Source organism: Capra hircus, chromosome 10 (genome assembly GCF_001704415.2).
Source record: "Capra hircus breed San Clemente chromosome 10, ASM170441v1, whole genome shotgun sequence".
In the NCBI taxonomy this organism is placed as follows: Eukaryota; Metazoa; Chordata; class Mammalia; order Artiodactyla; family Bovidae; genus Capra; species Capra hircus.
In genome coordinates, this window is record NC_030817.1 from 85,026,635 (window position 1) to 85,041,700 (window position 15,066).

General features: G+C 47.2%; 1 protein-coding gene across 3 annotated transcripts in view; it reads right to left on the reverse strand.

Annotated features, from left to right (window-relative positions):
- Positions 1-15,066, reverse strand: part of PAQR5 (progestin and adipoQ receptor family member 5) — a 90,115-nt gene that overhangs the window by 48,200 nt on the left and 26,849 nt on the right. For 2 of the 3 annotated variants that reach the window (XM_018053585.1, XM_018053587.1), the window contains exon 2: positions 1,949-2,114. In XM_018053585.1, the coding sequence (XP_017909074.1) occupies positions 1,949-1,999 (51 nt within the window). In that variant the 5' untranslated portion in view covers positions 2,000-2,114. Of the gene's footprint in view, positions 1-1,948; positions 2,115-13,222; positions 13,243-15,066 lie in introns of those variants that run through there. The other variant, XM_018053586.1, reaches the window with a different exon arrangement.

The window sequence follows — 15,066 nt, forward strand, 5'->3', positions numbered from 1 at the left end:
GCCAAGTAGTGGATGTGGGAGCCAAAGGAAAGTTTTGAAGGAAACAGATGTGAGACGTGATGTTGGTCTCTGCCTCTGACTAGTGCCACTGTACTAAAAAGAAAACTGTCATCTCCATCATTTATGGAAAACTGGACAGAAGACACATCATCTTCAGCCTCAGGGGCCATCTGGGTCCTTATCCTCAGAACCCCCATACGTTCAGAATCCCAGCAGGGGACCCAAGATCCCCAGTGAGAACAATTTTTCTCTTGTATTTCTTTCCTGGGCAGTCTTGAACCCACCCTTGACCAAAACTCCCAGGAAGACATCCAAGAAGATACCTATAACCTCTGCCCCAAGAATCCCCACACCTGCCCCATGGTTTCCCAGCTCCAGGTCTTCACTCATACCCTTCCTCCCATCTGGAGTGCTCTCCCCACCTCCCAAATGCTACCCATCCTCAAAATGCATCTTACAGCTCATCCCCTTCACGGAGCCTTCCCTGATCCCCTCCTCCCCCAAGCGACCAACCCCTCCTCTGAACAAATGTGCCCCTCTCTGAGCATACACCCTAACCCACTTGGCCGTGGAAGTGCTCCTGCATGATTTTAAATCTTCCCAACCAACACAGAGCCCCTTAAGGGCAGGCTTGGTATGTGATTCTTCTCTGGGCTCCACACACAGTAACGCCTTGCACGTAGTAGGCAGTCAATAAAAATGTCAAGTGCATCAATCAAAGGATCACTCTGCTTCCCTACTCATCACAGCCACTAGTTCTCTGTGGGTAGAACCAGCCAGGGAAATGCACCAGGAAGACACCCACAGCCTCGTGAGAATGCAGGCAGGACCCCTGCTCGACAGCACTGTGGGGACCCGGCTTCATTTCCAGCGTGTCTGTTGCCTGCTGCATCTTCAGCTCCACCCTCCAACAGCTCCACAGCCTTTTGATTTCACCCCAGTGCCTGCTGGCATCACCTAGCCTTGCAGGCTTTTAGGGAGAGGGTCTAGTGGTCTGTCTCTTCTTACTCTTCCACTCACAGTGCCAAGATTGTTTGGGACTTGGTTTTTTGTGGAGGGGGGAGGTCATAAGGGCTGGGCGACTGCCCAGCTGGGTGGAAAGGAGCTCTCACCCACCTTTCCCGTGACGTCTTCCAGGTGAAACGTCTCACCATGAAATAACAGTTATTCTTTTTCAGTCAAAAAGGAAAGAAATATGGACACTTCCCTGATGGTCCAGTGGTTAAGACTCTGTGCAGGGGACACAGGTTCGATTCCTGGCTCAGGAACTAAGATCCCACATGCCTCATGACCGAAAAAAAAAAAAAAAATTGAAATATGACACCAAAACAAGGGTGTAGTGAGATGACATTACTTTGCAAGGGCAGGAACCACTGGCCACAGCTCACAGACAGCACGGCCTCACCTAAGTCTCACTGAAAACACAGATTCTCACTGCATTCCCGGTGTTTCAGGGTGGCTGCCCTTGAGCACTCAGGCAAAGGAGGTGCGACCACTCTCCCTGATTGCCTCAACTCACACCTGGCTCAGGCCCCCTGCAAGGAATGAGAACAGCAGCAAAGCCACACTCAGGTGACTCTGCCCCTCGCCTGCTTCCAAGCACCCGTGAGAGACGACACTTAAAAAGCTGCCACTCAGCCGGTGCTGCTGGCTTCATGTCTGCAGCCTGACTCTGTAGTCTCAATAACGGCTCTGTTTCAGGATAAAATACAGATGTCACAGGCGAGCGCTACAACTCAAGAACAGTTTCAGGATCACTTCCATTTTCAGGTTCGGTGCAGATGAGGGACACAGGCAGCCTGGATTCCCCAAGGGAATCCGTGAGGGCCTCCTTGCAGAGGCTGGGTCTACACAGAGAAGACTGGGTGGAGACATAGCAGTCGGCGTGTTGCAGAGGCCCAGCCCTGGTCGCAGCTTGGAACTCAACCATTGGAATGAGAGCACATACCTGGGGCACCTGCTCCATGCTGAGCAGCCTGGGTAGCTTCAGGCTCAGCATCTTGAAGTCGGGCTGGGAAGACCGGTGGGTGACAGCCGGTCCCTGTCACCAGGACTTGCTCAAAGTTCTGACATGGCTCCGGGCGCCTCTGGCCAGCCGGGTCTGAGCCGCTTCACTGAAAGAGGACAGTGGGAAGAACTCCAGTGAGCGTCAGCCTAGCTCCAGCTGGGTCAAGACTGCTTAACTACAGAACAGACCTTTGCTTGTGATGGCAAAATAACCAGGCTGCCTTAAAAACAACAGAGAGACAGACTGCTGAGTCATCCACTCTGAGAGTGATGGAGGAAGGTAATTAAATCACAATAGGGCAATCATAGAATTATAGCACTGGAAAGGGCCACGGAGGTCACCCAGTGCCCCGTGTTACACAAGAGGGTCAGAGGCGTCGCGCAACCTCCCCAGGGCCACACAGCTTAGGGAGAGCTTGGGGCTGCTCACACTCCCTGCACCAGGTGCTACCCCTGGACAGACAGTGTGGTCCAGGTCTGGCCCACCAAGAGCTGTCCTCCAAATCACCCAGAGAGAGGCAGCTTTTCCAGAAGGCTCACGGGAGCGGGACTGCCCTGAGACACACAGAAGGACCAGGCCAGGCAAATCTAAGGCACTTGGAGTCTAAGCAACAGGACCGTTTAAATGCAGGATTAACAGCTATAAGTCATGTAAACTAGAGGAACCCAAAGACAAGGAAAAGGCCCAAGAAACTGGAAAGTACTATTAGTAGCTGGGTTCAGCAAAAGAATGAGCAGAGCGAGGAACTTACCATAGTCAATGCCTCATCTACTTGCATAGTCACTGGGCCAAAATCTGCCGCCTCTGGAGAGCTCCCGAGGGGTTCTGTCCCTGCCTCCAAAAGGCCTGAAGACCTGGCTTGTACCTCTCTCGTAGCACCAACCACAACTGACTGCAGGCGGAGCTACCTGCTGATGTCTCCCTTCACACACCCAGCCCCTACCAACCTGGGAGGATGATCCTGAGATGGCCAGAATCTCAGGGTGTGTGCTTGGCTCATCCTGGGCTTTCAGCAAATGCTGTTTTAATGATGCAGAGTTGTTCACCCTTTGAACCTAAGGTGTGCTTTTGCTTTCGTGCTTTGTTTATACTTTTGCTTATTATAGCTCTTTATGTTCTGTGTGTTATTTATCTGAAACTATGTAGCAAAATGTAATGTAGTTATGTTTCATCATGAGTATGCTTTTATTAAAAACACTGGGGTAAGTAATTATTCACCACCGTCAAAAGGTGGCGATGAAAGGGACAGAGAAGAATAACTAAAACAGTTGGTTTAGAAACCTCACTACAGGATTGAAGACAGGGGGAGGGAATTTTAAGGCTGTTTGGGAGACTGTTGTAAGCTAATGACCACTCAAGAAAAGAATCCAGTAACCTAGCAACAATCTACACTACCCTGAAAGAAGACCAGGGGCATCCAAGCGCATCCAAGCACACTCAAGCCACAAACCCTGACAGTTAAAATACAGGACAATATGGGATCTGAGTCTTGTTATGAGAAGTCAGGGAGCTAACGGTCCTTGTAGAGCAGAATCTCCGAATGTAGTCGAGAGAGGAAAATATGAAAAAAAATAAAAATAAAAAAAAGAGAGGAAAATATGTGAAGGAGGAAAGAAACTAGGTTAAAGGGGACATTGCACCAAAACCTGAGATGAATGACCTTAGCTTGGTAATGTTACCATCCTTTTGCTAATATACATATGATTTAATAGGGCCATCACAGTTCTGGTTAGACCACACAGGGTCAAAGGAGGAATTAACGATGTAAGCCTTGATGTCTGCCCAAGAATGAGGAAGGAGGTGGTCTTCTCCCCTCCTCACTTTTTCTCTAAGATGTAGCTCTCTTTGTTCTAGAGGCTGAGCTCCCTTGCTTGCCCACTTATATCTCTTACAAGCATCCTGTACTAATAAACTCACTCTTTGCCTATGGCTTTGCCTCATGCTGAATTCTTTTTGGAATGAGACAAAAGAACCTCAGCTTAATAAGCCCTGACACCAGGTGAGTGGTTTCAATTAAAAGAGTGGGTTTGAGTCCCCTCCTAAATCAGTGATCATGGGTTCAAATCCCATCCAAGGAGTGTGGCTTCAGAAACAACCCAAGCACCCATCAGCTCGTCGATAGATAAACTAGCAAGTAAACAAGATGCAGCTATGCATGCAATGGAATATTACTCAGTTTTAAAAAGGAATGAAGTTCCAATGCATGGATGAAACTTGAAAAAATTACACCAGGTGAAATAAGCCAGTCTCAAACGGCCAAATATTGTATGATTCCAATTACATGAGGGGCCTGGCATAGGCTCTTACAGAGCCAGAAAAGAGGTTGGTGGGGAGGGAAGAATCGGAGCTGTTGTTTAAGGGGTACCAAGTTTCTGTTTAGGAGGATCAAAAGTTCTAAAAAGGGGTAGTGGTGATGGTTGCTCAACACTATAAAAGTAAATTGCACTTAAAAATGATAAATTTTATGTTGCATATATTTTACCACATTAAAAAAGTAGTTACAGAACATTTCTGAATGACAAAATAATAGAGAAAATAATTTTTTTTTAATCGTTACGTGTTACCTGGGTACATTTTGCTCAGGTTAAAAAAGAAGAGTTGATACTTTGCAAACAATGAGCAGCATCTGCGTAAGTGGACCCGGCATGTCTTGGTTCTCCTGGACTTCAGCCTAAATTACCAAGCCGCTTTCACCCCTAGATGCACCACTAACTCACCCGGCAGCAGGAAGAGAGGTGACAGTCTCAGCGTGAGTTTCCAGGGGAATATCACAAAAGCCCCTAGCAATGATGGGACCAAGGCTGGGCCTCCACGGGCCGGCCTACCTTGGTCCCCTGGTTCTCCCGGAATTTCAATGTCATGAGCAAGAAAAAGGAAAGAAATGGTCCCTAGCCTCGCAGCACACACCATCCAGGAAGACTGACCCAACAAAACACACAATAGGAGGGCAATACGAAGCAGCACATGAGTCACCCTGTTCTTCATTCAGCCAAGGTGTCTGGCATTTTTATCACGTAATGAATAAGAGTAAGGGCTCAATGTAAAGATGATTACACCCTGTGAGCTGCAGCAGCTGGAGGGAAAACATGAGAACTTAGCTGAAATAAAAATTGCATGGGTTTGTGACACACAGAATGGAGGAAAATAGATGTCCAGGAAAAATGAAGTTGAAAAGACTGTCCTTGTCTCCAAGAAATGCATAACGAAAAAGATAAGACAGATATGAACTCAACTAACCAGGACAAGTCACCCTTGAAGGCGAGGACCTCCCACCCACTCTACGCCAGGCCTGTGCTGGCAACCTTGCCTGCCTGTCTAGTCTCTTTCACCCTCACCACCCTGGCTCATATCGCCAGGCAGAGCAGTTCAGGGCCTCCAGACTGGACTAAAGCCACATCGGTTCCAAGACCAGTTCACCATTTCCTGTGCAATTCCAGGCAAGCAGCGGAACTCCTTGTTCCTGTTTCCCCATCTGTGAAATGGAAATAACAGTGGTACTTTCTTCCTAGGGTGGTGGTTATGATTGAACGAGAGAAGAACCCATGCAAAGGGCCTGCCCTCAGGGAAAGGGCCAATAAGCACTTGCTCCTGTTACTAATTTTCAGAGAGGAAAATTAATTTTCTAGTTTACAGGCAGGAAAACCAAGGTGTTGAAAAGTGAGGGGGCCTGCAGAAGACCTCACAGATAGTAGATAGAGGTATCATTTGATTTCTGGTTGGCGTGGATAGAGGTAGAGGAGGCTTGGGGCCGGGATGGTGGTGCTTCTGGAGTTGTGTTATTTCATCTGAGGGCTACAGGCGGCACAGAGATTGGAGACTTTGAAACGGCACTCTGTGGGCCCCTAAGTTGCACTTCAGGGACCACTTTTTTGAGGGTTAGGGGGTTGTACCAGTAACTGGGAGAACAAGGAAGTGACTTCTCCCCTATTTTAACCAGAAGATGTCTTAGTTGAAATTTTTCTGAATTATAGCGGAAACATAAGTCCTCTCTTTGAAAAGAAAACATTAAGAGACATAAGTTTCCTTTTAAAAAGAGAACTGAGGGACTTTCAGCTGTGGTCCCGTGGTTAAGAATCTGCCTTCCAAGGCAGGGAACACAGGTTTGATCCCTGGTTGGGAAACTAAGATCCCTCACACTATGGGTCAACTAAGCCCTTCAAAAAAATAAAATAAAAAAATAGAGAGAATTGATTTTGATTAAAGAGAGTCGAGTTTGGGCTTCCCTCGTGGCTCAGAGAGTAAAGAATCTGCCTGCAATGCAGGAGACGGGGGTTTGATCCCTGGGTCAGGAAGCTCCCCTGGAGAAGGAATGGCAGCCCACTCCAGGATTCTTGCCTGGAGAATCCCATGGACAGAGGAGCCTGGCAGCCTACAGTCCGTGGGGTGGCACACAGTGAGATGCCACTGAGCAATTAACACTTCAACAATCTGTCTTGGGCTAGTGCTCCATCCATATCCCTGGTCTCCCCACTCCCACTCCCTCACTGCCCGCACCCAGTAGACAGCCTACACACTGTATCCTAGGCCTGAAAGGACAAGGCCAGCAAAACATCACATATGAGGTAGCCGAATATAAACAGATGGCCTACTTCCCAAACAAGAGTCCAAAAAGGAAAAAACAGCCCACCAGGTGCCTCTGTCCATGGAATTCTCCAGGCAAGAAGAATGAAGTGGGTTGCCATTCCCTTCTCCAGGGGATCTTCCCAACCCAGGGACTGAACCCTGGGTCTCCCGTATTGCAGGCAGATTCTTTACTAGCTGAGCCACCAGGGAAGCCTGATAACTTCTAGGGATGCAAATGAACTAGTACATACTCTCTTTTTCTTTGCCATTCTTTGTTTTGTTTTTCCTTTTTTATTTCAATTGGAGGCTAATTACTTTACAATACTGTGGTGGATTTTGCCATACATTGACATGAATCCGCCATGGGTGTACATGTGTTCCCCATCCTGAACCCCCCTCCCACCTCCCTCCCCATCCCTTCCCTCAGGGTCATCCCAGTGCACCGGCCCTGAGCGCCCTGTCTCATGCATTGAACCTGGACTGGCGATCTATTTCACATATGATAATATACATGTTTCAGTGCTATTCTCTCGAATCATCCCACCCTTACCTTCTCCCACAGAGTCCAAAAGACTGTTCTATACATCTGTGTCTCTTTTGCTGTCTCGCATATAGGGTCGTCACCATCTTTCTAAATTCCATATATATGCGTTAGTACCCTGTACTGGTGTTTTTCTTTCTGAATTGCTTCACTCTGTACAACAGGCTCCAATTTCATCTACCTCATTAGAACTGATTCAAATGCATTCTTTTTAATAGCTGAGTAATATTCAATTGTGTATATGTACCACAGCTTTCTTATCCATTTGTCTGCCAATGGACATCGAGGTTGCTTCCATGTCCTGGCTATTGTAAACAGTGCTGCGATGAACATTGGGGTACATGTGCCTCTTTCAATTCTGGTTTCCTCAGTGTGTATGCCCAGCAGTGGGATTGCTGGGTCGTATGGCCACCTCACGTGAAGAGTTGACTCATTGGAAAAGACTCTGATGCTGGGAGGGACTGGGGGCAGGAGGAAAAAGGGACGACAGAGGATGAGATGGCTGGATGGCATCACCAACTCGATGGACATGAGTCTGAGTGAACTCCGGGAGTTGGTGATGGACAGGGAGGCCTGGTGTGCTGCGATTCATGGGGTCGCAAAGAGTCGGACACAACTGAGCGACTGAACTGAACTGAACTAATGGCAGTTCTCTTTCCAGTGTTTTAAGGACCCTCCACACTGTTCTCCATAGTGGCTGTGCTAGTTTGCATTCCCAGCAGCAGTATGAGAGGGCTCCCTTTCCTCCACACCCTCTCCAGCATTTATTGCTTGTCAACTTTTTGATAGCAGCGGGTGATTCTGACCGGTGTGAGATGGTATACCTCATTGTGGTTTTGATTTGCATTTCTCTGATAATGAGTACATACTCTCCTCATTACATTAATTTATTAGTTAGACATACCTATTTAGAATCCCTTACCATATCCAACATAGCATTAATTTTAAAATATTGTATTTCCACTTCTAGTTCATAGAAATGTGTATTCATAATCTCCATATGCATCTTTGACCAAAGGATCTTCATTTAACACTTTTCGGAGTCACCTAACACAGTTAAAGCGAAAAACATTCCCATTTCCCTCTAAGGCATTTGAAAGCTACACTTTCGGGGGTTTCCCTAGCAGTCCAGCGGCTAAGACCCTGCCTTCCAGTGCACGGGGTGTGGGGCTGATCCCTGGTCGGAGAACTAAAGTCCCACACGCCACAGGATGCAGCTGAAAATTTTAAAACAGGAAGGAAGAAAGCTATGTTTTTTGAAGCTGTTTAATGCTCTTGCTAAAAATGTATCCCAAGTCACAAGTATTCATCTACTATTATGGCACTCTATGGCAAATTGCTTTCAAACACTTCACACAGACAGTGTGATGTGAAAATGTTAGTTTTAACCCGTATCCCTGGGGTTGTGGTTTATTAGCATTTGAAAGACAAACCATAAGCTCACACTCCAGAGGCCCCAACTTTGGTTCAGTTGGGGTTACTTTTGGTCAACACCGAGGGTTTGCTAATTAGCCGGTTGGATGCTGTCTCACTGGAAATATGCGTGGAGTTAGAGATGTGTACACTGATGAGAAGTGCTGCGAAGGCACCTCCCCTCCTGCATGAGCAGAGGGCGCCCCAGAGCGGCTGCGCCTCTGAATGAGCCCTTGCAGGAGGATGCTCGGCTTGAACCCACGAGTTCAGCTGACGCGTGGCAGCAGACAACTATCCCCTCAGCCTCACACGAACTTTCAAGAAAGGTGCGTAAGAGCCCTGCAGAGGGTAAGCTGCAGAGACTTCACCTGCTAACGAAACAGGGCATCTTAATGGTTTTGTGGGCTTCTCCGGTGGCTCAGTCAGGAATGAATCTGCTTGTTGGAAGCTATTTGTGTAGGGGCAAGGGGTGGCAGCGGAGCTGACACAGGACTCAGCCCGACACACTTACTCTGCTGCGCCACCTGGTGGTGAGGTTGGGGCTCCTCTAGCGCTCATGGACCCGAAAGTGCTGTATTTCCCGAGTGCCTGAGACTGTATGTCCAGGAACTTCAGATGTGCTCAGCTGGAAGTCACACCACTACTGTGCATACCACTAAGATAACACACACACAAAAATCACCAAATATAATCATGAGACAGCTGATTGGAAATGAATCCTGATTTCAGAGCTGTTTTAATGTTTCTTTTTTTAAGTACACATAGTAACTGATGAAATACAGTGATGGTAAACAAGTTGACTGGCCCTAGTCAGTTTGCCTGGCTACTCTCTCCAGACCCACTGCTACTTTACACGGATCATTAAAAGCCCCTTTACAACAAAACCAGCACTTGTAAGTGAGAGACCAGATTTCCGGGACTAAATCTCAATCTGTACTACATTTTTGTCTTTCTCTTTTTTTAAATTGATCGTGTATGTGAGGTGCCTTCTGAAAGGGTCCCAAACAAACACTAATGGGGAAAGATTCAGGTGATCACGTCTTCCCCCAAACATCCCCATCCACTGCTCAAAATAAAGGAACAGACGGACTCTGAATAGGAAGAACTCTGGATGGGCCCAATTCCCTCTTTTCTGAAAAATATCATGTTGGAACACATAAAATTTCTCATTGGGCATACATAGCAAAGACAAAGAATGCTGTTTGCTAGGGAATTTCTCCATAGCTTGCTTTTAGAAAAATTGGAAAAATGAGATCAGAAAGCTCAGAGAGGTCATCTGTCCAAAGTACCATGGGATGCATGATCATATTCGTTGATCAAAAGAAGCGAGGTTAATAATAGGAGTTCAGTTACCATGAGAAAGCAGTGCAGAGTACCTGGAGAGGGAACCAGAGTCACCTTTTCCCCTACTCATCGGCCTGTCCTAGGCTGGGCGGGCCTCAGAGGTGTCTGAACACAGGTTGGTCCAGGTAAGGCCCCACGTTCATGGGCATGGCAGGAAGCTGCTGGCTAAGGGGCTGCTGCTGGTGAGGCTTGGGGCCTGAGCTGGCTGAGGACAGAAGAGCAGTGTCCTAGTCACCTTTCTGATCCCTGCCTCCTCCAGGGCTCTTGTCTAGATGTCCTCATGGTAAAGAGAAAACAGCCCAGCGTTTGCGTCTCATCACTGTGCCAGAGGATCACCAAAGGTGCTCACTACCACAGAGGACTGAATTTGCACTTGGGGAAGGGGGTGCGAGGCAGAGTCTAGGCGCAGCCCCACAATACCTTCAGACGTGAAAATTAAAATCTTTTGAGCATCAAAGGACACTACCAAGAAAATACTGATAGCCCACAGAAGGAGAAAAAAATATTTGCAAAAAATATGACCGATAAGAGATTCAGCTCAGTTCAGTGGCTCAGTCGTGTCTGACTCTTTGACCCCATGGACTGCAGCACGTCAGACTTCCCTGTCCATCACCAACTCCTGTAGCTTGCTCAGACTCATGTCCATCGAGTCTGTGATGCCATCCAACCATCTCATCCTCTGTCGTCCCCTTCTCCTCCTGCCCTTAATCTCTCCCAGCATCAGGGTCTTTTCCAATGAGTCAGCTCTTCATGCCAGGTGGCCAAAGTACTGGAGTTTCATCTTGGAACCAGTCTCTTGTTCCATGTCCGGTTTTAACTGCTGCTTCTTGACCTGCACGCAGATTTCTCAGGAGGCAGGTAAGGTGGTCTGGTATTCCCATCTCTTTCAGAATTGTCCATAGTTTGTTGTGATCCACACAGTCAAAGGTTTTGGTATAATCAATAAAGCAGAAGTAGATGCTTTTCTGGAACTCTCTTGCTTTTTTCATGATTCAACAGATGTTGGCAATTTGATCTCTGGTTCCTCTGCCTTTTCTAAATCCAACTTGAACATCTGAAGTCCTCAGTTCAGCTGAAGCCTGGCTTGGAGAATTTTGAGCATTACTTTACTAGCGTGTGAGATGAGTGCAATTGTATGGTATTTGAACACTTTTGGCACTGCCTTTCTTTGGGATTGGAATGAAAACTGACCTCTTCCAGTCCAGTGGCCACTGCTGAGTTTTCCAAATTTGCTGGCATATTGCGTGCAGCACTTTAACTTCATCTTTTAGGACTTGAAATAGTTCAGCTGGAATTCCATCACCTCCACTAGTTTTGTTCGTAGTGATGCTTCCTACGGCCCACTTGACTTGGGACTCCAGGATGTTTGGCTTTAGGTGAGTGATCAGAGCATCGTGGTTATCTGGGTCATTAAGATCTTTTTTGTATGGTTTTCTGTGTATTCTTGCCACTTCTTCTTAATATCTTCTGCTTCTGTTAGGTCCATATTATTTCTGTCTTTTATTGTGCCCATCTTTGCATTAAATGTTCCCTTGGTTTCTCTAATTTTCTGGAAGAGATCTCTAGTCTTTCCCATTCTATTGTTTTCCTCTATTTCTTTGCATTGATCAGTTAGGAAGGCTTTCTTATCTCTCCTTGCTATTCTTTGGAACTCTGCATTCAGATGGGTATATCTTTCCTTTTCTCCTTTGCCTTTAGCTTCTCCTCTTTTCCCAGCTGTTTGTAAGACCTCCTCCAAAAACCATTTTGCCTTTTTGCATTTCTATTTTTGGGGGATGGTCTTAATCGCTGCCTCCTGTACAGTGTCACGAACCTCTGTCCACAGTTCTTCAGGCACTCTGTCTATCAGATCTAATCCCTTGAATCGATTTGCACTTCCACTGTATAATCATAAGGGATTTGATTTAGGTCATACCTGAATGGTCTAGTGGTTTTCCCTACTTTCTTCAAGTTAAGTCTGAATTTTGCAATAAGGACAAAACGTGGTCCACTGGAGAAGGGAATGGCAAACCACTGCAGTATTCTTGCCTTGAGAACCCTATGAGTGGTATGAAAAGGCCAATCCTCATATATATACCCAAAAGAACTGAAAGCAGGCAGTAAACAGATGCATGTACACCCGTGTTCATAACATCATTAGTCACAACAGCCAAAAGGTGGAGATGATCCAACTGTCTATCAACAGATAAATGGGTAAACAAAACATGGAATATACATACAATGGAATATTATTCAGCCTCAAAAAAGAGTGAAATTCTGACACATACAGCAACATGGCTGAACTTTGAAAGCATGCTAAGTGAAGTAAGCCAGACACTGAAGGACAAACGTTGTTGATTTCACTTGTATCAGGTACAAATTCAAATCTATACAGAGAGAAAGTAGAACGGTGGTTCCCAGAGATTAGGGGGAGGAAGAGACGGGGGGTTACTGTTCACTGGGTACAGAGTTCTGTCTGGGATGACGAAGGAGTTCTGGAAATGGGCAGTGGTGACGGCTGCGCAGCACTGTGAATGTACTGCGTGTCACCGAATCATGCGCTTGACAATCGTTCAAACGCTAAATTTTATGTAGTATATATTTTACCACAACAAAAAGAAGTATGTATTAAAAAAGCATTGTTGAGTTTTATAGTTTGCTCCATAAGTTAGCTATGCTTGTATTAATATAAAATTTCATTTTCTCCAAATCTTCCAGAAAAAAGTATAAATCATAAATATATAGACACTGTCTTAGTCCCTACAGGTTGCTTTAACAAAACACCATAAACTGGGTAGCTTATAAACAACAAATATTTATTCCTCATGGCTCTAGAGGCTGGAAGTCCAAGACTAGGCACCAGGATGGCTGGACCCTGGGGGAGGCTCTCTTCTGGGCTGCAGGCTGCCAACTTCCTGCTGGGCCCTCACATGGCAGGAAGGGCAAGGGGGCTCTCTCGGGCTTCTTCTATGCAAGGGCACTAATCCCATTCATGAAGGTTCCGCCTGATTACCTCCCAAATGCCCACCTCCTAATACCAGTGCACTGACTGGCATTAGGACTTCAACATATGAATCCTGGGGCAGGGGATGCAAACACTCAGATGACAGCCTGCACATATGACATATACACATCAGTCACACGCCACTCACTGCTGCAAAATCCCCCCTTTAGAAGCAACACTAGTCCAACCCACCCCTATTCCTATTCTGTAGATGAAGACCTCAGACAGGAAACGACTTGTCTGAGGTCACTTAGCGGTGGCTTGACACAGTCAGAATGAAACGAGATCTGTACTGAACAGTGGGGATATATGAATAGATGAGCAACAGGATTGAAAGACCAGTAGTCCCAGTGCCAATCCTTAAACTTACCACAGGGAGAGAAGAACCAAAGCCCAGGAGAGTGAATGGGTCTCTCCTTAGCTGAATGGCTTGCTCCTGAACTGAAGCCTGTCCACAGCCAGGGTCAAACACCTAGCCTCAGCAAAATACACATAATTTCCAGATATCTCACTAGTAATTAAAACCACGATTACTGTGTCTATTAATGCAGTGTTTTCCAAACTGCAGTTCACAATCTGTCAGCAGATCACAAAGTCAATTTAGTGGATCATGACTAGCATTTATAGAGTCCAGATAAGTATTGTTTGTGATACTTGTTATGTATGTTAGGTATATTTGTTTTGCTACACATGACCATATGTGTGTCCTTGGTCACAACATAAAAGGTATTTCTTTTTAAAATTATTTCTCTAGTTTTACTGAGGCATAATTAACAATTTAAAATTATATATATTGAAGGTGCAGAATTTGATGATTCCCTGTACCTGCATGCCTAACCGTTCAGCGGTCTCTAACTCTTTGAGACCCCATGGACCCCGCCAGGCTCTTCTGTCCATGGAATTCTCCAGGCAAGAATACTGGAGTGGGTTGCCAGTTGCTTCTCCAGAGGATCTTCCCAACCCAGGGATCGAACCCAGGTCTCCCACACTGCAGGTGGATTCTTTACCGTCTGAGCCACTAGAGAAGCTCCCTGAGGTCGAGACTCCCCTTGGCCATTTCCGAGGTATGACCTTGGCTGGACTGAGTAATTCTCCCAACTCTGACTTGTTAATTCCCACCGGGCCAGGGCTATGGGATGCTAAAATGAGATCACAGATGTGAACATACTTCCTAACCACAAATTATAAGTAAAGATTGGTGATTTTATTACTATTAGTAGTACCAGGCTGCTACTATTTACTATAAACGTCACCACATTCAGGAGAGCGCGAGCATCAGCTGCAACTGCTGCTGGATGGCGCTGTTTAACCTGTGGTCTAAGAACATCCCCCAGCCTTAGGAAGTTCATAAAATTACAGGTAAAAGTGTGTGTGTGTGCGCGCGTGTGTGTGTGTGTACAGGAACATATGTGTATGTAAAGCGCTGGGGATAGGGATTCCAAGTCTTTCCATGGAATTTCAGTGAGCCAAGAAGGTTCAGAGCCACCAGCACCTGGGGTAAAGCCACACCCCCAGGGAACACGGAGCCCAGAGGACACCTCCCCCTGGCCACCCCCCAACTGCAGGCCGGGAGTGGACTCCCAGCTGGGGGAAACAGCGGGACCCTCGGGGTCCTCTGGGTGCATCTACCAGTCTAGGGAATGAAGGCAGTGTACTTTTCAGAAACCTGTTCTGCCCCCTGGAAACTGGTCCCACAGGCTGGGTGGGGCAGCTCCTCAGGAGGAGCCGGCTCTGCAGCCTCTGACCCGACCATCCACACCCACAGCCCCACCCCACAGAGGTGGCAAGTGTGGTTCTCAGGCAGACTCAGCAGCTCTCCGGGGGCAGGGGTGGGCTACAGGGGCCTAGCAGGAAAGAGCTATCTCTGTGGGACACCCAGAGGGCCCCAGGCAGGAGCGGCGGCCGCCCCAACCCCAGGCCTTGGAACTCCCGGAGCCTCCACGCTGGCCAGGCTCCGAGTACCCCCCTAGTATCCTCATGCTCTGACTGCCTTCCAGGCCCAGCGTGCAGCAATCCTCCTCCAGGAAGAAGTCTTCCCCAGGCACACCCTCCGCCCCTCGTTCCTTTTCCTGAGCACCTCTAGACGCAGTGAGCAGGCGAGGAACATGGACTCTGGAGTCAGACAGACCTGGGCTGCAGTCCCAGCCCCTCTGCTCACTAGTTAGCACCCCTGGGTCATGTCCCCTAACCTCAGCACTGGTCCCATCCCTCGCT